Below are 24,485 nucleotides of genomic sequence, written 5' to 3' on the forward strand. Positions count from 1 at the left end.
CTGTAAAGAGGCTCAGTGTTGGAGCAGCTCAGTGTTGGAGCACAGAGCTCCCAACGTTGTGAGATGTTGGTTGGAAGTTTCCCTCCTCCTAAAGAGGCTCAATATTGGAGCACACAGCTCCAAACATGAGGGGTTGGTTGGAAGTTTCCTTCCTCTGTAAAGAGACTCAACCCAAGCAAGAACACCCCCCCCGTCCCCTTTTATTTTTTCCTCTTTTCACTTTTCTTTTTAAACTTTAGGAAGGCAACAAAGCAAGAACCCTAACCCTAACCCTAACCTTTCCTGGGCAGGCCAAGAAGAAGTTCTACGACACGGAGCTGGAGAACCTGGAGAGGCAGCAGAAGCAGCAGATCGAGAGGATGGAGCAGGAGCACGGGCTGCGGCGGCGCGAGGAGGCCAAGCGCATCCGCCTGGAGCAGGAGCGCGACCACGCGCGCTTCCTCGAGCAGCTCAAGCAGATGAAGAAGGAGGTGAAAGTTTGGGCATTGCAGGGAGGGAAGGTTCCTTGAGAGAAAAGCAGTTGGTGTTTTATGGGGAAAGTCTTGATTTTGGGTGGTTCCTGAGGTGTTTTTGGGTGATTGCTGAGGTCCTTTTGGATGATTCCTGAGAGACTTTTGGGGGATTCCTGAGGTGGCTTTTGGTGATTCTTGAGGCCCTATTTTGGTGATTGCTGAGGTGCTTTTGGGTGATTCCTGACGTTTTTTTGGTGATTTTTGAGGTGCTCTTGGATGATTCCTGAGGTGTTTTGGGGTGGTTCCTGAGGTGGTTTTGGGTGATTCCTGACGCGGTTTTTGGGTGATTCCTGAGATGTTTTTGGATGGTTCCTGAGGCCCTAGTTTGGTGATTCCTGAGGTGCTTTTGGGTGATTCCTGACATGGTTTTTGGGTGATTCCTGAGGCCCTATTTTGGTGATTTCTGAGGGCCTTTCGAGTGATTCCTGAGATGGTCTTGAGCGATTCCTGAGGTTTTTTGGGTGATTCCTGAGGTGCATTTGGATGATTCCTGAGGTCCTTTTGAGTGGTTCCTGAGGTGGTTTTTGGTTGATTCCTGAGCTGTTCAGTGACTGGAGGTAGGGTTGTTCCTGGCCTAAAGTGCCCTGCAGGGAAATTTAATTTCCTCCCCACAGGTGAAGAACGAGGTTGAGAAGCTGCCACGGCAGCAGCGCAAAGGGAACCTGAAGGCGAAGATGGACGACTTCACCCAGAAAAAACAAACCATGGTGAGACTCAGGGAACATCCCCCCCAGCCCCAGAACTGGGAAATGTGCAGCGGAATAAAGCATCCTTCCTGCTGCAGGGACTGGCAGGTTCTGCAACACCAGCAGCTGCTTCCCAAGCTGCAGCACAAGGAGAGCTCATGGTGGCACTGCTGGTTTGTTAACAGGAACAGGAGTTTTTGGCCAAGCAGAAGGAGGACCTGGAGCAGGCCATGAAGAACATCATTGCCCAGAACAAAAGAGAGATCTGTGACAAGGAGCGTGAGTGCCTCAGCAAGAAGCAGCAGCTGATGAGAGGTGGGTGGCAAAGGCTGGGAGGGAGTGCTGCAGCCATGGCTTTATCCAGCCCTGGCTCTTCCCACGCAGCAGATGCTGTGACAGAGCTGCAAGCTGCCAGGATGGGATGTGGAAAAAACCAGCTTTGCCAGGTCCTGTCTAAATGTTTAACAATAATAATACTTAGTGCTTTAATCTTCAAAGTGCTTTACAAATATGAACCAATTAGGCTTCATAATTGCGAGAAATCAGGTTCCAATATGGTTTGCAACCAATTTCTCATGGAAAACAGGAGATGAATGGTCACCCCCAACATCTGCTGTGCTGTTGGTGTGCACAGAGGTCTCCCGAGCTTGGGACACTTCGTGTGACCAGGATGGGAGGCCAGGGTGGGTGATCTCCTGCTCCTGCTCCTCCCCACAGACAGAGAAGCTTCCATCTGGGATCTGGAGGAGCGTCAGCAGCAGGAGAAGCACCAGCTCATCAAGCAGCAGCTGAAGGACCAGTATTTCCTCCAGAGGCACGAGCTGCTCCGGAAGCACGAGAAGGTGAGGGATTTACACCCTCCCACGCTGGTGTGGGCCAGCAAAGTGTCCACGTGTCCTTGGGTGTTTCCCTTCTAGGCTGAGAGGGGGGAAATCACCAAGGCTGTGTGTTCAGTCCCTATATGGGCTATTCACTTAAGAGCTGGCCTCAATCCTTGTGGTCCCTTCCAACTCAGAATATTCTGTAATTCTATGAATTCTGTAATTCTAAGGGTGGGTTGGGAGTCAAAGGGTTTGGTCATTATTAGTGAAAAAGAACCAGAGTAAAGCTGGTGTCAAGAAGGCAATGAAGCCTTCTTGCCTGGGATGTGTGCTCTGTGTTGTGTGTATTTAATGTGCAAGAAGTTGGGAATTCTGGGGGGCTTTTCTGGAAATCTGCCACTGCCCAGGATTTGGCATGGTGGCTTCCCAGAGCGTGAAGATTGGCACTTCCAGCCCCTTCTCCTCTGCTTTCCCAGCACGTTCAGTCCTTGCCATCCCCTCTTATCCCTTTGGAGTGTCACCAGCCACCTCCAGGCTACTCCCAAATGTGCCCTCCTGCTCCCCTGTCCTGCTCAGGGCTCTGGGGAGGCGTCCCTCCCTCTGAGCCCCGTGTGCCTGCAGGAGAGGGAGCAGATGCAGCGCTACAACCAGCGCATGCTGGAGCAGCTGAAGGTGAGGCAGCAGCAGGAGAAGGCCCGGCTGCCCAAGATCCAGCGCAGCGAGGGCAAGACCCGCATGGCCATGTACAAGAAGAGCCTCCACATCCACTCCAGCGGCACCGCCTCCGAGCAGAGGGAGAAGATCAAACAGGTCAGGGCCTGAAAAGGCACCAGGAGTTGAGGCTTGGCTTGGTGTGGGGAGGAGAAAGCTTCATTTTCCCAAATTGCTGTTTCCATATTCTAACGTACTGCTGGGTTGGAGGGCTCTGTTTTGTGGCGTTGTGTGTGGTTTTCAGCTCTGCCTCCATCGTGACAAAGCAACACAAATTCCTGCTTTGCTGTGCAATGATAGAAGTTGGGCTGGTGTCTCAGGCAGCCCCAGAGACCAGGGCAATGCTGCCTACACATTGCTTTTCTCTCTGCCAGTTTGCCCTGCAGGAGGAGAAGAGGCAGAAGGCAGAGCGGCTGCACCAGCAGCAGAAGCACGAGTCGCAGATGAAGGACATGCAGGCCCAGTGTGAGAGCAACACCAACGAGCTCCAGCACCTCCAGGTACTCATCCCTCGTGGCCTGGGCTGCCAGAGCTGCCTGTGCAGGGCTCAGCCTCTGAGGAGTGCCTGCAGAGGACTCTCAGGGGTTGATGTCCCCTTGCTCTTGCCTTGAGAGGGTTTTGTTGCCATGTCTAAACGTGGAGCTCAGAGCTCTGGATGTCTCTGCCCACAACACTTCCTGTTTGTAAGAAATAGATGTAACTAAATCTGATAAGCCAAGAAACATTTATAATGTATTACAATTAAGAAATAATTAGCTTCTGATTGTAATAGCCTGAATTATTACATCTGCATTGTCTCACCCTTCACATGAGACTGGAAATGGAATAAAAGTTTTTAAAACACCTCTCAGTTACCCCATCTCCTAGTCAGAAAAGAGCTTAACCCAACATTTGCCCACTGGCTGTACAGTTCCGGCTGCTGATGGCTGTTGTGTTTGCTGATGTGTTTTTAGAACGAGAAGTGTCACCTCCTGATTGAGCATGAAACCCAGAAGCTGAAGTCCCTGGATGAGAACCACAACCAGCACATGAAGGAGTGGAGGGACAAGCTGAGACCACGGAAGAAGGTGGGGCTGTGAGCAGGGTGTCCTGGCTGGCTGGAGGGCACAGTGCCCATAGCTCCAGAACCATCTCAAACCCAGCTCTTGTGTTGTTCTCTTTGCTCAAGGCCCTGGAGGATGAGCTGAACCAGAAGAAGCGTGAGCAGGAGATGTTCTTCAAGCTGAGCGAGGAGGCCGATGGACAGGTGCCAGTGTCGCCAACCAAACACGCCAAGTTCGTCCCCTTCAGCTCCTCAGAGAGCTTGTAACACCTGGCAGGCCACCAGCTGGGACTGGCCGTGTCCTCCTGGGCTGCAGGGACAGCTTGGACTGGGAAGAGCCTCTCACAGCCCCTTGCCACCACAGCCTGGGATAAACGTGGCCTCTGCACTGAGGGACCCTGGCTGGAACTTGGGGTGGCTCTCCCAGGAGCTCCAGGCTGGGAATTGGGGCAGGAGCCTCTCTGGATTTGCACTTGCACTGATGGCTGGATGCTTTTGGGGTGAGCCTGGTGCTCACTGGGTTTGTCAGCTCAGGCTGGAGCAGTGCCCACTCTGATCAGGAGACACAGCCCCTGGGGCAGGGCTGTCACCTCCCTCTGCAACCTGGCTGCTCCTGTCCCAGTCCTTTGTAAGGCCTGGCCTGGGCACAGCAGCTCTGGCATTGTCTTAAACTCACCTTGGCCTTAGACTTACCCCTCTCCACCATGGCCCTTTTATTGCCACAGAGGGACAGAGATTTGGGGTTTTTCTGCCTAGAGAGGGCTGGGTTTTTTCTTTCCACACAGCCTGTGCAGAAAGGGGCTGGATGTCCTCTCAAAGATGCTCCTGCTCTTCCTTTGCTGTGACCAGTGGCACCACAGCCCCTCTGGCACTAACTGTGTTATCAGAGGCTGGTTTGGGCTGGTTGCACTGCCCAGCTGTAGGTTCTGAGGCAGTGCAGGTGCAGAGGGGACACTGGGGACAGCTCAGTCCTGTGGTGACACAGTGACTGTCACTGCCATGTGCCTTGGGGATGAGTGGGGTGAAGGGTGTTACAGCCAGAGCTCTCACATCACACAGGTGCTTGAGGCTGGATTTTCAGTCTTTCCTGTGTGGGGCCCTGTGGGTCAGGCAGAGGGTGATGCCTGCACAGCATCGTTGGGGAGGAGCAGAGGGACAAGGGAAGAGGAGATGCAAACGGGGCTTGTTGCTCCCAGCACCTCCTTGTCCACTGATGTCTCGTCTCCCTGTGATGTGCCACAGCTTTTTGGGTGTTTCTCCTGGCTGGGAGTCGTGGCAGAGGGGCAGAGCAGGTCCTCTGTCCTTTCTGTCCCCTCCTGGGGCACAAGGCAGGGCTTGGCTGAGCTTGGGTGGGACTGGGAGCACAGAGCTGGGGAGGGCTCAGGGACCTCACTGGCAGCACCTTCTTCTTTACACGACCCAAAGGTGTGAGGCAGCACTTAAGTATTTTTTTCTGGACAACGTTGTTTGTTTTAGATCTATTTCTTTAGCAAGAAAAAAATATTCCTGCTTAAAAAAAAAGAGAAAGAAAATCTAAGAAAAAAGTTATTTTCAAGTCCCCTCTGTTGATTCACTGGCATTTCAGGGAAAGGTGGTATGTGATGTGCCTCACTTCTGGGTACTGGGCTGAAGGAGGCAGCCCCCAGGTGTTTAACTCTGGATCTGAGGGTTCATTTCCTACCCTTTTAGAGCCCATATTTATAAACTTCCTGCAGGCTGGCAGGGCTCAGTCTCTTTGGGCCATCCCAGGTCCCCTCTGATCTCACTGCAGTGATGTCTCTGTTGGTGAGCACAGGAAGGGCTCCTGCCCCACCTCCAAAACGTGGATTATGCCTTCCAGATGTGCTAACACCTGGCTGGGAGCTGATGGAAGGTTAATGAACAGCAAGGGATGTTCCTAAATGGGACTAGGGCTGGCTGGAGACTGTGTTCTGTGTTCACTGGGTGTGCCAGGCTCCAGTACCTGTCCCTCACCTAGAAGGGGGGCACATCACATGTTTACAGCATGGTTATCATTCTCCCTCCTTTCAAAAATGGATTTTTTTGTTGTTCCTGTTCAAAAGGAACCACAATTAAACCCAGCTTGCTTTTCAGGGAGGGGATGGGATGCAATTTTAAAAATTGTGGCTTTGAATAAAAAGGGGTTTTTTTTAATATTTTGTAAAATATCTTCAGTGGGGCCACCACCATGATGTAAAGACTTCTCTAATAAAGTAACAAACTGAGAAACCTGGGCATGGGTCTGATTTTGTGCCTGCTTGCCAGCTGTGACCTCAGCTCAGCTTTGCTTCTGCTCTGGGTTTTTGCTGACTGGGAAAAACTTCTGGCATTGGAACTTTGCAGGGTTAATAAAGGCGAGCTGGAGCCTCTGCTGCTGGGTGAGCTCAGTGCAGGCTCAGATGGTGCTGGGCTGACACTGCTCGGTGAGCAGTGAGTACTGCACCGACAGCAAAGCACTTCTGCAGGGTCCTTTTCCTTTTAATTAACGGGAATCTCACACAAACAATTAATTCCTTTCAGTTCTCCCAAGGAGATGCCTCCCTGTCCCTCCCCATGCTCTCCTCTTCTCAGGAGGAGAAAAAAAATCACATTTTGCCCTGTGGATGCAGGGGGAAATCTCTGCCTCATCCCCTGGGCTGCTCAGGAAAGCTCCCACCACAGAACCCAAACGCCCTTTGTGTCACTGTAATATTTCCTGAAAAATCCTCTTTGCCCAGGATTTTCTCCTGGGAAGCTGAGAAGCCCCAGAGAGGAATGAAAACCAAAATTATCTGATTTGCTGCTCCTGTGTTTGCTGCTCTGGAATGTGCCTTGGACATTGTTTACCCACAGGTGAATGTTTGATTGGTTCCATGTGAATTGTTTTTAATTAATGACCAATCATGGTCCAGCTGTGGAGAGGCTCAGAGGAGTCGTGGGTTTTTATTATTCATTCTTGTTAAAGCCTTCTGATGTATTCTTTCTTTCTTTAGTATAGTTTTAGTATAGCATAATATAATATGATTTATGATATAGAATATATAACATAAGATCTGATATGGTGATTATAATATAATATAATATAATATAATATAATATAATATAATATAATATAATATAATATAATATAATATAATATAATATAATATAATATAATATAATATAATATAATATAATATAATATAATATTCCAGCCTTCTGAGGACCTGGAGTCAGATTCTCATCTCTCACCTCATCCTGGGGACCCTCACAAACACCACACCCTTTGTTCCCTGCTCACAACTTTTCACCTGCTGCTTCCATTGACTCCTCTCAAGGAACTCACATTAAATTAGGGCAGCCCATGGAGCTGCTGTGGGTTTACCCTCAATTTTGGAAGGTTGGCCAGGAGCTGCCAATTTAACCTTGGATTTCCTGCAGGAAATGGCCTTGCTGGCAGTGCCCACCCCAGCTAAGTGCAGCACCTGAGTTCAGGTGAGGTGCTGAAAATGAGATGGAATTGGGAGTGTGAGGTTTTAAATGAGGAGAGAGAGAGGGATGAGCAGAGCCTGAGGGTTCCTGTCTCCTTGCTCCACAGGATGGTAAGGAATGGAGTAGCTGAGGACACATAATTAATCATTTTGTTTATGTACAGCAGGACTGCAGTGGTCTCAGTGTATCCCAGGGAAGCAGGAGATCTCCTGGGAATATTTAACTTCATCTGCATGTCCTTGGCAGTGCCTGAGGGGAGCTTCAACCACGAGGATTTAACACATATATAAGTATATATATAAAGTACTGTATATTCCAGAAATAACTGCTAACTACCATTTCCTCCGGGTGCTAGGCTGAAAACAGAGCGAAAGTAAAAATATTCCTTCATTTTTCAAACCAGAGCTGACAGCCCTGAGCAGCTCCAGCTGCAGCATCCCCTGTGGGTCAGCTCCTGTCACACCTGGGCTCCAAACCCCTCTGGGCTGCCCAAGGGCTTTGGCAGCTGCTGCTGCTGGAACTCTCTGGGGGAAGAGAAGCAGGGCAGGCAGGGAGGGTCTGGGGCTTGTGCCTGAGTGCTCTCCTCCCATGGCTGCATCCCTGCTCCCTTGGTGTCTGCAGGGCTCCTTGAGAGTCCTCTGCAGCCAAATGCTGCTCCAGTGGCCAGTGGTTTATTCTCCAAATAAACTCCACCCAGCCTGAGCAGTCCAAGCCTCCCTGGAGGTGCCGGCCCTGTCTTGCTGCTGATGTGCCTGGGATGGGGATGGGTTTTGGGGGCAGTTTGCCCTGGCAGCCCATCCTGAACTGCTCCGGCTCCGATTGATTCCAGGCTGGCAGGAGCTGGATGCTCGCTGCTCTTCCCCTCCTTCTCTTCCTCTCGCTGCTCTTCCTCTCGCTCACTAGATGGCATCACCCTGGAGCTCCTGAAGGGCTCTCCAGCTCTTTCCCTGCATTTGGCACTCTCTGTGACATCCCTTCCACCAGATCTCTGCCTCTCCTGGGGTTTCAGTGCTTTTCCAGCCTGGTCCTCGGGATTTTCACTGTGCTCCCCCATTTTAGGGATGAGCATCCCCTGTGTGGGTTCTGCTCTGCCCGGGCAGGATGGGTGCTGCCAACCTGGCTCTCATGGCTGGCACCTCAACCCTGCAATTCAGGGGTCACAGCAGTGGAAAATCATTCCTGATGACTGCTGAGAATCAGAGAGGTCTGGAAAAATGGGAAATCTCTGCTGGGCTGGGCTCCAGCTGCAGGGATGTGTCCTCTGTGGGGGTAGGAGCATCATTTGGTGAGCTGATTTTGGTGAGCTGATTTTTGTGAGGTGATTCAGGGAGGATGGATGGGTGCATTTGTTCCGTACACAGGGAGGACCAGGACATTCAGGCTCCTGGCACAATCTCCCAATTCTGAAGTGGCCAAGTGAGGAGCAGAGGCTCTCCATGCCAGCATGGCTCAGTCAGTGTTCCCTCTGCAGTCAGGGCTGATGGTGGGGCACTGCATTCCCATTCCACTCCACTGAGAGGAACAGCAGATTTGTCTTTCCAAACAAGCTGTGGGGCTGCTGGTAGATAAAACCAGCTCTGGGAGCTAAAAGAAACAATGGGAAGGATTGCACTGATTGATGAATGGAAAAAGATACTTGCTTTTACAAATAAACTTTAGGTTTGCTGATAAATGAAAATAGACATTGAGAGATGAAAGAAATAATGGGGAAGAAAAACCCCTAAATTCCATAAGAATTAAAAATTAAAAGGGAGGATGATACATCAGAGGGAGATCTTTGGGAAATCTCTGGTATCGGGTGTTTTGGGAAGTCTGAAGCTCTGAAGTACCTCAGAAATGGGGAAAGAGAGAAGGGAAATGTGGCTGGGAAATTGGGATAAAAAGGGAGGCGGCAGCCTTCAAAAATGTGAGAGATCCCAGGGGAATGCCCCATGGCCTCTCCCTTTATTGGAACAGAGTAAAAGGACTCCTCTGTCTCTTTTTTGGACATAAACCTCTGGTGTTTGTGGTTTCATTTTCCTGACACTCCCTGACACCAGGCAGACCTCAGGGACTGCCCAGCTGTGCCCCAACAGCTGGAGCCCACTCACAGCTGTGCAGAAACCCATTTGTCCATCGGAGCTGAGGGATGGATTTTCAGAAGTCGTTCACCCTCTTGTTTTAAATTGCTCAGCTGATCCTGACAGGCACAAGCCTGACTCTTGTGTAGGTCATGACCTCTCCTGTGTAGTTATTTCAGCACAGTTATTTTATTTTATTTGGCTTCAGGAAGCTTCAGCCTGTGCTGAGGGCAGCAGGGGATGAATGTTTACCCTGGGACTCCCCAAGCTGCACCTGCAGCACCCAACCTTTCTGTGGGATGTGCTGCTGCCACATCTCTGCTGTCCTGCAGCAGCATCCCCAGAGGTGTGGGTGAGCACAGGACTCCCAGGCCACTCACAAACCCCTCACTTGGGCTGCCTTACAAATCCTTGGCAGATTCCTTGAGGAATGACCAGGGCACAGCTCTGCCTCTCCACAGTGATTCCCAGAGCATCTCCCAGGGGAGGTGATCTGGTCAGCATGCAGAGCCACTCCCCACTCCTCCCTACAGCCCTCATTAGACTTGTTAATTAAGCACAGGAGCCATTTTGCAGCCTGAGCTGAGATTCTCTCCAAGCCCTGCTGGTTCCTGGGTGCTCATTAGCTGTGAGGCTGCCAGAGCCCAGGAGTGATGGAATCCCTTCAGGGGAGAAGAAAATGCTGATACTTAAGTGCTTCTATACCTCAACTCTTCTTTTCAGCATGTGAAGACCAGAAGGTGTTTAATTCCTCTCTCAAGCAGCTTTCTCCCTTGCTCCACATCTCAGTGTACACTCCCTCTCTTGGCAGCTGCTTTGGGTGTCTTCCCCTCCATCCTCTGGAGGATTTGTGCATTTCTGAGGGCTTTTAAACTGGTAAAACTTCCTCTGCTCCAGCCTGGACACTCCACACAACAGCAGGAGCTGCAGTTGCAGGTGCTGGTGCTGTCCCAGGCTCTTCATGAGCACTTCCAGGGCCAGCATCCCACAGGAATGTCACAGTGACAGAAGGAAGGGAGGATCCCACAGCTCATCCCCACCTCTCTCCAGGACACATCTGACTGAACAGGGGTGACTGGGGCAGGAGTGGGGGTGATGTGCAGTGACCCAGTGCTGGGTCTGCACCCCAGCAGCCACCAGGGAGGTGACCAGTGGCCTGGTGTCCCCTCCAGACAGCCCAGCCACCTCTGCAGGGGCTGGGGGCTTTGCTGAGGGGGAGGAGGATGAAGACGAGCCCTTGGGGAGGGGCAATAAAGCCCTGGCAAACTGCCTGCACCTCCATTAATTCTCGGGGGTGGCTGTAGCAAAGTTAATGGTATTAAAAAAGAGCCACATTTAAGGAGCCGCGAAGGAGTGAGATGAGTTGTTTATGATTAAATTAAATTCATATGAAAACTAATGACCTGCCAGTGTAAGCCTTGAGTAACTTTATAATGTAATTAAAAGCCCAACGGGGGAGAGAGCTGTGGTTATGCCACGTGTTGAGGAGCTGCTGGGAACAGAGGCCACGGGTAAGTGCTGGTGCAGAGAAGGGCCTGGGCACTGTCCTGGCTGCTCTCCTGGCACAAGGGCACAGCTGGGCACAGAGCATGGCACCAGTGGGGCTGCCAGGAGGAGAGGTGGGTGCAGGGGGACAGCTCCTGGCTCACAGGGATAGAATCATGGGGTGGTTTGGGCTGGAAGGAACCTTAGAGATAATCCCATTCCGTGGACAGGGACGCCTTCCACTATCCCAGGTTGCTCCAGCCTGGCCTTGGATGCTGCCAGGGATGGAACTTCCCTGGACAACCTGTGCTGGGCCTCAACACGCTCACGGTGAAGAATTCCTTCCTGATATCTAATCTCAGCCTGCTCTGACAGGAGCCATTCCCTGCTCCTGTCACTGCACGCCCTCTGAGCAGCCTCTCCATGCAGGTATGCGGCTTGTCCCGGGCAAGGCAGCTCTGACCTGAGCAGGACAGCCCTTCCTTGTTCATTCCCTGCTCCTGGAGGGACGTGACTGCTGCCGGCCACCCTCAGGCACTGCTGTGATGGGACAAGAGCAGAACCACCCTCAGGCAGTGCTGTGATGGGACAAGAGCAGAACCACCCTTGGGCACTACTGTGATGGGACAAGAGCAGAACCACCCTCAGGCAGTGCTGTGATGGGATAAGAGTGGAACCACCCTTGGGCACTACTGTGATGGGACAAGAGCAGAACCACCCTCAGGCAGTGCTGTGATGGGATAAGAGTGGAACCACCCTTGGGCACTACTGTGATGGGACAAGGGCAGAACCACACTCAGGTAAGGGGAGTAAACCGGACCCGTTCCCGGGAGGGGCACCGCGCTCTCCGAACCATCTCGCTGCGGCAGTGCCGGGCCGGGCACGGAGCGGGCACCGCGGGCAGGCTCGGGCCGGCCGTCCCTTTAAGCGGGCGGCGGTGGGGCCGCCCCTCCGGCCGGGATAGGCCGGGCCGGGCCGGGGCCGCCTCCCGCCCCCGGAGCGGGCGGCGCGGGGAGGCTCGGCCGCGCTGCAGCCTCCGGTGCCGGCGGCGAGCGGCAGAGCGTCCCCGCTCCCCGAGGGGCTCGGCAGCGGCGATGCCCAGGCGCAGCATCGCCGAGGTGAAGGTGCTGGACGTGCAGAAGCGGCGCATCCCCAACAAGCACTATGTGAGTGCCCCGGCCCGGCCCCGGGTGAACAAAGGCCGGGCGCTGCCGGCCCCGCTCCCGCGCGGAGCTCCGGGAAGGGAGGACGGACGAGGAGGAGGAGGAGGAGAAAGAGGGCGGCAGCGCTGCCGGGGTGCCTCTCCCGGGTGTGCCGAGGGTGCCTCTCTCGGCTGTGCCAGGGGGTCCCGCGGTGCCCCTGCCAGCCTGGGGATGCCCCCGGCCCGGGGGATGCCCGGGGATGCGGGCGAGGGTGCGGCACCGGGCATTGGCCACGGGCACCGCGGGGAAGCGTCCCCGCTCCTGCGGCTTGCGGTGGGACCTGTTGGTCGCGGAGTCCCGGGGCAAAGGGATCACCCGGCTGCTGCTTTCGGTCCCTGGGTAGTGCTCCGTCCCTAGGAAGGATCCCTCGTGTCCCCTGCCCTCCTGCGTGCTCCAAACTCTTGTGGTTTTGTCTGGTTTTGAAGGTGATATTTTTTTTCCTTTTTTTTTTTTTTTATGATTTAAACTTTGGTGTGTTTCCAGGCACACCCGTGGAGAGCTTGTGGGTGAATCCTGGCTACAGCGTAAAACAAAGCCCGAAATGTTCTTCCCTCCCGTGTTGCCGTGGCCCGGGGTGACCCAGTGACACACTCACTGCTCGGGGCACATCTGGGCTGTGCAGATGTGCTCTTTGCTCTGGCTGCAGTCAGTTGCCACAAGGGCCAGGCTTTCTGAGCTCTGGGGAGATCGAGGGCTTCTCCAGCTCCCCTCGGCTGTTTCGTGGCACTGAGCAACAATTGGAGGAAAGCTGAGGGCAGGAGGCGAGGGCAGCGGGGTCTCTCCTCGCATCGGCGATGCGGCGTGTCCGCTGCCACCCACCCACCTCCCTTATCTCCCCTTTTCCTGCTGCCCTGCCTGGAGCTTTGCCAGCCCTGGCAGCGCCTGGAGCCGGTTCCAGATGTGCGCTTTTCCTGCCATCGTGTCCATCGTGCCTTACTCATCGCTCCGGAGCCGTGCGGAGCTCTGCTCTGCGCGCTGCTGTTTGTCTTGGCGGATCCGGGGCCGTGTCCCGAGCCGGGCTGGGCTGGCTGTGGGGTGGCTGTGGGATGGCTCTGCTGTCCCTGCCGTGCCCCTCGGAGCAGTGTCCCCGCGGTGCCGCACACAGTCAGCGCCGTCCCCGCCTGTCGCGGCTGGAGTTGGGCATGGCACAAATAATCCCTGCGAGGCTGCAAAACTGGGCCGGCGATGTTTGCTGAGCACAGAGCTGGATGGAGGGGCGGTGGGTGGGGATGGGGAGCAGGAGCGGTGACAGCTGTGAGCCCCAGCCTCTGCCTCCCCAGCCCATCCCAATCCCATCCCTCTGCTCCAGCCTCCCCATCCCAATCCCATCCCTCTGCTCCAGCCTCCCCAGCCCATCCCATCCCTGTGCTCCAGCCTCCCCATCCCATCCCTGTGCTCCAGCCCTCCCCTGCTCCGGGCTCGGACCCAAAGGCAGCAGCGGGAGCCAGCGTGGCTGCTCAGGGCTGAGCAGGGAGGGGCCGGCAGCCTGCAGGCAGCGCTGGAGTCAATGGGAGCGCTCGCCTTGCTGGAGGAATCGATAGGAGCAGGCAGATTCACAAAGCCAGTTAATTATATGAAACCAAAGCTTTTTTTTTTTCCCTTTCCCTTTTTTTCCTCCTGCAAAGAGAAAGAGAGGCAGCAAATCATGGCTGAATCGTTTGTAGGCAGTGGCTGCTGGCACAGCGTGAATGCAAGGCAAGCACCGAGTGTCTGTGTAAAACCTTTGCCCTTTGCCTTCTCCCATCACACAGCTGTGCTCTGCCCCAGCCCTGAGACAGCTCTCCTGTCCCTGGGGAGGCTGCAGGACCACACTGCCTTTCCCTCCTGCTGCCTCTGTGATGACCTGCCCTGCTCAGGCTCCTCTGCACCAGCCAGAGGTTTCCCTTTGCTGGACAAAGCTGTGATTGTGCTGCTCAAGATGAGGCCACAGCACAAAGTTATGAATTCCACTTTCCCAGAAAAGTGAAATCAAAGTCCTTGTTGCACCTGCAGTGGGGAGGGCTGGCTCTATTCAGGCTGCTGTGGTTTGCCTTTCACCTGGGTAACTGATACTACAAGAATTGCAATGCCTGAGACAAAAAGTTGGTTGTTTTGCAGCTCTGCTGTGGAGCAGGAGGCACAACATTTCCCCAGACTGCAGGGCAAGCACCCAGCAAGGTGCTGGGCAGGGTTTGGGTAGCTGGGTACGGGTGCTGGGCTGAGATGGGCTCAGCACAGCCCTGTGCCCTCAAACTCCATTTGTGTTTTTAAGCTTTTCTTCATGGGCACCACCTGGCAGGGGCACTGAGGAATGATCCTTGTGAGGTGTTCATTGCAGGATGCTCTGGCTCATTTTCCAAGGGAAAAGGGGACTCCACCCTCCAGGCAGTGGCTGAGGTGACATTTTCAGTACATTTCCCACAAAATCCTGTGTGAAGTGATCCCAGCTCAGGGCTCCAGGGCCACCCTGCAAATCTGAGCAAAGTCCAAGAGGAAAGCTTAAAAATAATCATTGTGAGAGACAGAGGAGCAGACTGTCATTTCTCTGGTCTGGCCAAGTCTCTGATAAATGAATGTTTATTCAGAAAAGACCCAAAACAAAGCCATAGTAGAAACAGACTGGATTTTCCTTTAAAGGACTCCACTCAGGACCTTTTTATAGTATTGTGTTTGTTATTCTCGAGCAGAAGCCCTAAAAGAAAGCTTTTCCCTACTAAATCCAGATTGGGTTTTCTTTCCTTTGGGCAGGCTTCAGGATGTTTCATTTTGTTACAGCTGCAATGTGTGTGTTTTCTATGTGTTAATAGCAAGGCCATTGAATCCCACCTCCATTTCTGCCTACCAGGAACATTTCCATAGTTATACAGGTTTAAATGGTTGTTCTGGAGCACCATCCAAAGTTATATCTGTCCATTCAACAGCATGCTGTTTGGGTGGGTTAGATTTTTGGGAAAGCTGGGTTATGTTCTCTCAGGACTTCCATGATCCATGTATCCCTGAAAAGGGGGAATTTAAACAAAATGTGCAGCATACATGTGTTTTGTAAACCCAGTGAACAAGATGGCAAAACTTTAAACAAGGTGAAGATCTCATTTGTGGCAGCTGGGTTGTGAAAGTAATTAACAGTGAGTGGTGGAATCTGGCTAATGGGACCCACAGGTGTTTGAAAACAAATTTGAGGAGAACCACGTTCAAAAAGTGAAGGTGCTGTTATGTTTTTGATGTGGAATTTGTGATGTGGTGGTGTAGGTGTCCTCTCTGCTCCTGAGGCCATTTGTGGTTTCATTCCTCGTGTAGCCCAGCCCTGCTGTGCTTATCTGGAGCTGGTTATGGAGTGTTTGAATGGCAAGAGGACAGAGCTGCCAATCCACAGCTTCTTTAGTGCCTTGTATTTATGAGCTGAAGGTGCTTCTGAGGAGCACCATGGATGTTGTTTTGTGGTCCCAGCTGGAGCAGAGCTGGTGGCCCTGGCACGGTGTCACCTTGAGCAGCTGAGTTATTCCCCTGGATTTTGGGAGTTATTTCTGCCCTTGTGCATCATTCTGGTTGTTAGGGTGGCAGAGATGACTTCTCCCCGTGCTGTCTCATGGAAGGGTGACCATGCCCTTGGAATGTGGGAACGTCCTGTGGGCAGCTGAGAGAGGAAGGAGGAGGCTGGCATGAGTAGTGTGAAATCTATGCAGTGTGGTGTCCCCAGATAACCAAACTAGGAGTGGGAGAGAGCCAGGGGAAGCTGCAGCCTGACTCCTGGTGGCCTCTAAAGCTTTGAGGGCTTTCTCAGCATCCTCAGTGGTGGTTTGCTGCTGTATCCTGTGGTTGTGCCTTGTCTCATCCCATTTCCTGTCAGCTGGATGATGCTGTCCCAACAAGGCAGGGAATTTGGTTGGAATTTTGCCCTGTCCTTGTGCCTGACCCTGCTCTGCTCCAGATCTCACCAGGCTTTCCTCCTCTCCTCTCAGCAGAGCTGAGCATGGAGCACTCTCATCTTTGTGGATAAAAACCAGCACTCAGACTCCAACTCTGCTTTGTTTTCCTTCCCCAGCCACGTTTCTCAAGGCTGTTGAAAAGCTTGAATGTGGAAGGGCCAAATCCTGCCTGGCCCCTGGCTGCTGTCAGGAGCAGCTCCGTGGGGGAAGCTGATGCTCACACTCAGGTCTGATGCTCACACTCAGTTCCAGCTGATGCTCACACTCAGTGCCAGTGGTGCTCACACTCAGTTCCAGATGATGCTCACACTCAGTGCCAGTGGTGCTCACACTCAGTTCCAGATGATGCTCACACTCAGGTCCAGCTGATGCTCACACTGAGTTCCAGCAGCCCTGGGGCCATCCCTGGCCTCTGCCTGCCCCGAGCTCTCTGACCTTGATCCCCCAGCTTTGTTTGGAGGGTGTCTCTGCCTTCCTGTGGCAGTGGGGGACAGGAAACAGGAGAATCCATCTGTGTGACCTTCAGAGGGGCTGGGGCAGGCTGGCTGCATTGCTGTGTGCCTGAGGGCTCTGAGCAGCCTCTGCTGGGCTGTCCCTGGGGCTCCCAGCCTGGTGGCTGTGCCCTGGCCATCTCAGCAGTGCTGTGCCCTGCCAGGCTGTACAACAGCTGGGGGAAGAGGCTACAGAGCAAAAAATCCAAGGGATGAGCTGGGGAGAGGGGAGAGGAGGCTGCTCTGCAGTGCTGGCTGTGTGCTCAGGCTGCCTGGGCTGGTGGTGAGGATGTGCTGCTGCACCCAGCCCTGTTACCCAACTCTGCCTTGGTTAGTGGTGAGGATCTGCCTGCCCTGCTCCTCCAGCCAAGGCAGGGCTGGTAACAGGGCTGGTGCTGTGGATCTGCCTGCCCTGGTGTTCCAGCCCTGCCTTGGCTGTGCTGAGATTTTGCCTGCCCTTTTTCCAGCCCTGCCTTGCTGTTTCTGCCTCCCCTGTGCCCCAGAGCCCAGGGCAGCATCCCTGGTGCCCTGCAGCAGCTGGAACACCTTCCCATGCCAGCCTGTTCCTCCCAGCTCCCCAGGCACAAAGCAGGGTTTAGGGGGTCACGAGCTGTCTGCCCACCCAGCTGGGCCTTGGCTGTCCCTCTGCTGCCCCCAGCTTTGGCATCCCCTGTCCCCTCCCCAGCCCTGCAGCAGTGAGGGCTGATGGACAGGGGCCAAGCACAGCAGCTTGGTGCCAAGAACTTTCTTTGTTTCCAGCCACCTCCCTCCTTTTTTTTTCCTTTTTTTTTTTTTTCTTTTCCTCTTACGATTTCCCACTCCCTTTTCTGTGTTAAACCCACTCTGGCTTGGCTGCATTGCTCAGCTCCTGTGGTTTCTCTGCCCCTTTGGGTTTCCAGAGGGAGGGTGAGGCTCTCACATCTCCCCTCATTCCAGGGTCACCACGTTTCAGCGTGGGTGAAATCAAAAGCCTGACGCCTTTGACTGATGCTTTTCCTCTTTGCTGCTGAAAGATGCTTTAAATATGTGCAGTTTTCCACAGAGAGGTTCATTGTGCAGAGTCCCCCTGGGCCTGAGACCACACAGGCTCTGAGCTTTGCAAACAGCTCTGCAGACAGCTCAGGCTGCAGTGTCTGGAGCTGCTGCAGGAGCCCTGCTGGAGCCTGGGACCTTCCCTGGTGTCCCTGCACTGCCTGGAGGTGTCATTCCAAGGGACCATGGGGTTGCTGTCCCCCCTGCCCATGGCTGTGTGGGGGAGCTCTGGGCACAGGGAAGCTCTGGGATCCTTCAGGGAAGGCCCTGAGCTGGTGCTGGGGTGGCTGAGCTGGTGCTGGGCACAGGGAAGCTCTGGGATCCTTCAGGGAAGGCCCTGAGCTGATGCTGGGGTGGCTGAGCTGCTCTGGGCATAGGGAGGCTCTGGGATCCTTCAGACAAGGCTGTGAGCTGGTGCTGGGGTGGCTGAGCTGCTTTGGGATCCCTCAGGGAAGGCCCTGAGCTGATGCTGGGGAGGCTGAGCTGCTCTGGGATCCCTCAGGGAAGGCCCTGAGCTGATGCTGGGGTGACTGAGCTGCTCTGGGATCCCTCAGGGAAGGCCCTGAGCTGATGCTGGGGAGGCTGAGCTGCCCCTGGGCTCCATCTGCATTCTGGATGCTGCTGAGCTTGGGCTGGACTCGCTGCCTGGTGCCAGGCAGAGTTCCCAGGCTGCTGCCCCCTCTCCCACATCCTTCCTTGTGGGGTTTTTGTGTGTCCCCCCCAGCCAGGATGCCGTGCAAATCTCCGTGAAAAGCTTTGCAAAACTCCTGTAGGAGAGGAGAGAAGCTGAAAGTGCAGCTCTGGGTTTTCCTCACCTTCACCCTGCCTTTTTCCTGCTCACATTTGAGCAGTCCAGGCTGCTCCCCAGCTTGTCCTGGTGTGTTTATGCAGGGAGTCCAGGAGTGATTCTGCTGCGAGGTCACACGGCCTCGTGTTCAAGAACGGGAAACTGGCTCTGTTATTTTATTTTTTATTTTTTTCTCAGTATCTGTTCTTAATTTCCTTGCCTCGAGTCAGCAGTTTGAATCAGCTCCTCTCTCTCTCCCCGTGCTGTTGTGAGGGAGTTTGGGCAGGGCAGGATGGAGGATTTGGGAATGGATCCTTGGTCCCTGAGGGCACTGGGAGTCACCAGGAGCCACTGCTGGGTGCAGCACCAGGGATTTCCAGCAGTCCCTGCAAAAACACTGCTGGGCTGGCTGCTCCCAGGGCTGGCTGCTCCCAGGGCTCTCTGCTTCATCTCTTCAAGAGGAAAAGAAAGAAAAAAATAATTAAATCTCTGGCTGCCCTTTTCAGATTCTCACTGGCTCCTCACCCCTCTGTCCCCGTGACTGCCGTGGCTCTGCTGGGTCTGAGCTGGCTCTGCAGCCTCCAGGAGCTCCCTCCTGCCCACGAGGGATGTCCTGGATCCCCCTGGCTCTCAGAGTGTTCCCCTGGGCTCCTCTGACAGCTCTGCTGTGCTTGGCCAGCTGCCACCTGCATTTCTTGCAGCAAGCTGTCATTTCCTGACACTTCCCTTCCAAAGGTTTTCAGCCCCGTTTTCCACGGGCTGTTCTCCCTCTGACAGAGGTGCTGGGCAGGGGACAGCAGTGACAGATGCTGGGTGGTGATGGAGGGCACCAAGGGAAGGCTGCAGGATCCCCTGGGCCTTTTATCCATGTTATATTTCCATTTAGGGCATTTTGTGTGACCAAGGAGAGCCTTGGGCAGTGCTTGGTGGCCCTGATGTCACACTGCTCAATGGGTCACTTTTAAATACTTAATTTGTCACCATTTCCTTGTGCTGTAGGGATCCCAAGGAGTTTGGGAGCCCAATTCCAGTGGAGTCTGCTGAACTCCACTTCTGCATGTCCAAGTTTCCATTTTCTGTGAGGGATCTGTTCCATCTCTGCCCTCCCAGGGATGGGAGCACAGAGAGGGTTTGGTGATCATGATCAATGCTCCTCTGAGCTGGCATTAAACCAGATCCACCTCAGAAATTGCCCCTGTGCCTTCTGTGCCTGCCAGCACGGAGGTTTCCAGGGCTGGGAGGAGGGCAGGGTGTTCCTTTCCACAGGGAGGGAGGGAGAGCAGCCTCCATTCCTGGGTTCCACTGACTCAGCTCCTTCCCTTCCCTGCTCACACCCCCCAGCTGGCCCAGGAAGGGCTGCAGGTGATTTTTGGGTATTTGGATATTTGGGTATTTGAATATTTGGACTTTTGGAATTTGGATACCTCAGCTGTTGGTTTTGGCCAGGGGCCCAGCCCAAGCCCCTGTGGATCCAGCCTCAGGAATCCCTGGAGAGGATCCAAGTGCCAGCCCCATCCCTGTGGGGGCACAGCCCTGGGGGATCCCTTCTATTCTCCTCTCCATGGAAAAGCCCTGCAGGTGGTTCCTCAGTGAAAAAGACCCATGGAATAACTGCTTGCACATATCCTGGGCTGGGAAAAAGCCTCGTCTCGGGGCAGCTGATGGGATGGCTCCTACTGGCACAAAATTTGGGTTATTTGGGTCATTTGGGTTATTTGGGTTGCTGCTTCATGGTGGCTGCTCCTGGCAGGACGTGGGGCAGTGCCAGGCCAGGAGGGGAAACTTCAGAGCAAGGGCAGTGGTTTTAAAGCTGTTTTGGTTGTTGAAAGTGCCTTCCAAAAGCACTGAGGAAGGGATTTTGGGTCTGTGGGAGCTCAGTGCCTCATGTGCAGTGGAAATGCTCACTGGGTGAGTGCAGTGTTCAAACCTTCCCAAACCTGCACTTGTTAGGTGAGGGGAGCACCAGGGTTGTGTTTTCTGGTGGATTTTTTATTTCTGAGACAGCAGGGACTGGATTAGATATTGGGAGAGACCAAGATCTGGGATGGGCTGTTGGAAAGATGAGGAATATCCACCAGCAGAGAGGAACCTTGGCTTTCCCCAGGTTTGATAGATGCTGAGGAGCTGCTGTTCCTGCGGGCTCCCCCATCTTCTCTGCTGTCCATAAGTAGGTTAAGGAGAAACCTCTGGAGACCTTTCTGCTGCTGGAAAGGGATGTGCGAGGAGCTCTTCTCTGAGCCCTGGGAGTTGTGCATTTCAGCACAGCAGCAGAGAGCAGAAATGCTGCAGAGGCCACGGGAGAGCCTGGGGTGCCCTCGTGCCTTCATTACCCTCAAGAGCTCTGAATGACTCTGGCTCTGTCTGTCCACATCCTGATTAAAATCCCAGTCTAATGAGCTGTTGACTCCAAATAAAGGCAGGGTGGGAATAAACAATGAGGAGGAGCTGGCTGCTGCTGCTGCCCCAGTGGAAGGCTCAGTGCAGGCAGGCAGCCAGCAGTGATATAACCCGAGCAGGGCTGGGGACTGCTGACAAAACTGGGATACAGCTCAGCTCCCAGCCCACATGAGCTCATGCTGGCCCTGCATCGAGTCCTGGGCAGAGGGTGAAGGAGTTTGAACCTGTGTTAGCACCAGGTTAACCCTTGGATTGCTGGGGGAGTGCTGCCTCCCTTGGAGCACAGCGTGGCCTCCACAGCTGGAGCAGATGTTGTCTTGGAGAATCCATCTGTGTTTATAGGGAGGAAGTGAGGGTTTTTCATCTCAAAATAAGAGTTTGGGAGTGAAAGCAGAGCAGGGAATGGCTCCAGACTGAGGGACTGGGTTTAGGTGGGATATTGGGTGGGCAGGCCCTGGCACAGAGTGCCCCTGGATCCCTGGCAGTGCCCAAGGCAGGTGTTTGATCACCCTGGGACAGTGGAAGGTGTCCCTGCCTTGCCAGGGAGATCTTTAAGGTCCCTTCTAACCCAACCCAAATTCAACAAAAGTGGACCTTGAATTACTGGTTTGAAATAGGGAAGTTATTTATTTTAGCAGTAAGAACTTGGTCCCTTTTGCTGCCTCATTTTCTGTCTTAATGTGAAGCTGATTGCACTGGGAAGAGTTTGTCACCCTCAGGAGTGTCCCCACCTTGGTGGCTCAGGCTGTGCCAGCCCTCTGAGCAGCACAGTGAGATTTGAGGTGAGATTTTCAGTGCAGGATTTGAGTAGCTTTGATAAACTCAAATAACTGAGTGTTGTGCTGTCCTGGTGTTTGAGTTTGGATACTGGTTTAGGATATTGATCTCATTCCAGAATCTGGAAAAATGGGAATCTCAGTGGGGAAAACCTTGTGAAACTCCTGAGGGATTCTGTTTTAAATACCAAACCATCAGCTTTTAAGAGCCTTGATGCTTGATTTTGCTAGCAGCAGTTCCAGCAGGTCCCTTCACCTGGGTGTCTGAGTGTTTTGGTCCTTCCTCAAGGAACTGATGCTTGAATTTCTGATGGAAATAAGGACTTGAGTTAGGAGGAAAAAAAATACCCTGGGTTCTGCTCAGTCAATCTGTTATCAATTTGAGATTTGTGTCACTTGGGTGTTACACTGGCACCTCACCAAGGGTTATCTCTGCTTTCTCTGAAACAGAGAGGACATGAGATCAGTAATTGCCTCATTCTGTGATGTGCTTGTTGTCCTTCACTGAAGAATTGGTGCTGAAGTGGGCTGGGTTTGGTGTTTTGTGCTGAAATGGGCCGGGTTTGGTGTTTTGTTTTGCATTCATCACCAGTTAGAGCCTGGTCCTGGGGTCTGTGAATGACCTGCAGTGACTGGGGCTGGTCCTGTGGCATTTTAGGGATCAGGACACTGATTTCCACCCCTGCAGGTGTCAGAAACCCAAGCCCAAGCAGGTGGAGTTGCAGACCCTGGGGCTTTGGGCTGTTGCAGTGCCATTTGCAGCAGCCAGGCTGGTGCAGGTGCTGCCCTTGGATCTCAGCATCAGCTCTGGTGCTGCAGCTGTAAATGGGGTTCCAGGGTTTAGTTTTAACTGGGTTTTTAGTGCTGTCTGGAGGGATTTGTGCTGTGTTTTTACACAGAATTGTCACCTCACACTCAGTGTGTGCCCCTCTCCAGGGCCACAGAGCTCAGTCCACCACCAGAAACAAACTTTTGGTTAAACTGCAGCTCAATAATTTCCCCTCACCTCTGTTGTGGTGTGGCTGAATCGATCTGAAGCCTTCCCCTGCTCGTCACCCAAGTGCACTGGCAGTTTTTGGGTTGTGGTGGGGCTTTTTTGGGGTTCCTCACGCTGATTTGTGCCTCTGTTCCCTGCAGGTGTACATCATCAAGGTCACCTGGTCCAATGGAGCCACCGAGGTCATTTACAGACGGTACAGCAAGTTCTTCGACCTGCAGGTGGGGAACCCTGAGGGGATGACAGGAGGGCTGGGGTGGGGACAGGAGGGCTGGGGGTGTGACAGGAGGGCTGGGGGTGTGACAGGAGTGAGTGCTGGGGATGCTCCTGGGCTCTACCTGGAGCGGATGAGAGTCTGGGATGGGGCAGATGCTGCTCTCAGCCCTGTCCCTGCCCTGCAGGACACCTGAGTGAGGGGCTGTGAGCCCGCTGAGGTGACAGCTCAGCCTGGCTGGCCCAGCCCTGGCAGTGCAGGGGTTAAAGCTGCGAGCAGCCGCTTGTGTAACCAAGGAAATATGAAAGTAAATAAATAAGGAACAGCTGTTGGGCAGCAGCCAGGGCTGGAAGGAAATGGAACTCGTGCTTCCTTCTCTGCAGCATCTCCTCTTCATGGTGCTCCGGGCTCATTCCTCTGGCTGGGGCACAGAATTTGGGGTGTCTGTGCCCCCAGATCCCTTTGGGGTGTCTGTGCTGGTTCCCTGGGCTGGGGAAGGGCTGTGGGGAATCCTGGCTGTGCTCCTCCATCCCTCCCCTCCATCCTGGCTGGAGCTGTGCACAATCCTTGAAAAATGTCACAACTGGAGTCAGGCACTCTGCAAAACACCTTTGGAAGCAGTTTATATCCTTTATAAATACATATAGATGTGTATCGTGGTGGAGGTGGGAAAGTTTAAGGCAAACATCTCCTCCCTTTGGTGTTCCCTGCAGTTTTGTCTTTAAAAAAATGAAAAAATATTAGAAAAATGAAAAAAAATACTATAGCAGCCACTCCTTTTTGGCTCTGTTGAAAGAATGAAAGAAGCTGTGGTTTTTCCCTTCCTTCCCCCTTATCACACATGCTTCCTGGTGTCCTTGTTTTAAACTCGTGCTGCAGGACAGTGCAAATTGGATTGGGAGGTGAGGAGTGAAACAGATCCTCTGAGCACACTGGAAAAAAATGCTCTGGGTAGGCTTGGTGGCATGACTGGTGCCATTGCTGGAGGCCTCTCTTGTGTGACTCTTGCATGATTCTGGGCCAGTTTTAGCTCTTCAGGCAGAAGTTTTCCATGCTGGAAATTATTCATGCCTCTGGTTATTTTAAAAAAAGGGAAAATTCCACACAGCCCCCCACCAAAATGAGTGTGGGACTGAAACGCTTCAGCTGCTTCTGAAAACAGCAAGAGAGGAAAATATTTTTCCTAGGTCTAGTTCTGATGATCTTTTTGATGTGCTGGAGGGAGAATTGGAAATTTGAGCTGCAGGTGAGCTCTGTGTCAAGAATCTGTCTGTCATTGTTATCCAGGGAAAACCCATCCAGGCTGATTCAGGCTCACAGCCTTGAGCAACCCCAGTACGTGCATGTTGGGGTCAGGATATTTGTTCATTTAATACCAGTGTTCCCAGTGGCTCTGGCTGCACTTTCCATGCTCCTGCCAGGGGCTGAGCAGGGTTTGTTTTTTAAAAGAGCAGGGGAAAGGTTGGTGCACCCTCCTTGGCTGTCAGGGATGTGGAAAATCCTGGATCCAAGTGGGAGAGAGGAGCCTGGTGGGGCTGGGGAGATGCTGCAGCCCCGTGGGGTGACTGGGGAGTTCCTCCTGGTGTTCCCAATGAATCCACAGCTGAATCATTGGTCACCTTCCATGGTGGCTGAACAATTATTGCAGGAGCAGGGCCAAGGAAAACACGGAGAGTGCTGAGAGCAGAGCCAGGGGAAAAGTGTGCTCCCCATCCCAGGCAGGCAGGAGGACACTGCAAACACAGACTGAGCAGGAGTGAAGCCTGCAGGCTGGATCCACAGGATCCTGGAGGCTGGAAAAGAGCTCCAAACTCTTGGTGTGCCCCATCCCCACCTTGTCCCCAGCCCGGAGCTCTGAGTGCTCATTATCATCTACAAAGATATTCAAAGATACAAATTCAAAGACACAAATCTTTA

The 24,485-nt window shown here is 53.4% G+C and overlaps 2 protein-coding genes across 5 annotated transcripts in view; both read left to right on the plus strand.

The window, feature by feature from the left end:
• Window positions 1–6,005, plus strand: part of STK10 (serine/threonine kinase 10) — a 41,238-nt gene extending 35,233 nt beyond the window's left edge. The window contains exons 12-19 of the mRNA XM_064724991.1: window positions 291–470; window positions 1,127–1,219; window positions 1,384–1,513; window positions 1,916–2,040; window positions 2,641–2,829; window positions 3,105–3,230; window positions 3,684–3,797; window positions 3,899–6,005. Coding sequence (XP_064581061.1) covers window positions 291–470; window positions 1,127–1,219; window positions 1,384–1,513; window positions 1,916–2,040; window positions 2,641–2,829; window positions 3,105–3,230; window positions 3,684–3,797; window positions 3,899–4,039 — 1,098 coding nt within the window. The 3' untranslated portion in view covers window positions 4,040–6,005. The remainder of the gene's footprint in view (window positions 1–290; window positions 471–1,126; window positions 1,220–1,383; window positions 1,514–1,915; window positions 2,041–2,640; window positions 2,830–3,104; window positions 3,231–3,683; window positions 3,798–3,898) is intronic.
• A 5,783-nt stretch (window positions 6,006–11,788) lies between these two features.
• Window positions 11,789–24,485, plus strand: part of SH3PXD2B (SH3 and PX domains 2B) — a 61,736-nt gene continuing 49,039 nt past the window's right edge. For all 4 annotated transcript variants that reach the window (XM_064724966.1, XM_064724969.1, XM_064724967.1 and 1 more), the window contains exons 1-2: window positions 11,789–11,933; window positions 22,495–22,575. In XM_064724966.1, the coding sequence (XP_064581036.1) occupies window positions 11,862–11,933; window positions 22,495–22,575 (153 nt within the window). In that variant the 5' untranslated portion in view covers window positions 11,789–11,861. The remainder of the gene's footprint in view (window positions 11,934–22,494; window positions 22,576–24,485) is intronic.

Source organism: Zonotrichia leucophrys, chromosome 13 (assembly GCF_028769735.1).
Source record: "Zonotrichia leucophrys gambelii isolate GWCS_2022_RI chromosome 13, RI_Zleu_2.0, whole genome shotgun sequence".
Lineage (NCBI taxonomy): Eukaryota > Metazoa > Chordata > Aves > Passeriformes > Passerellidae > Zonotrichia > Zonotrichia leucophrys.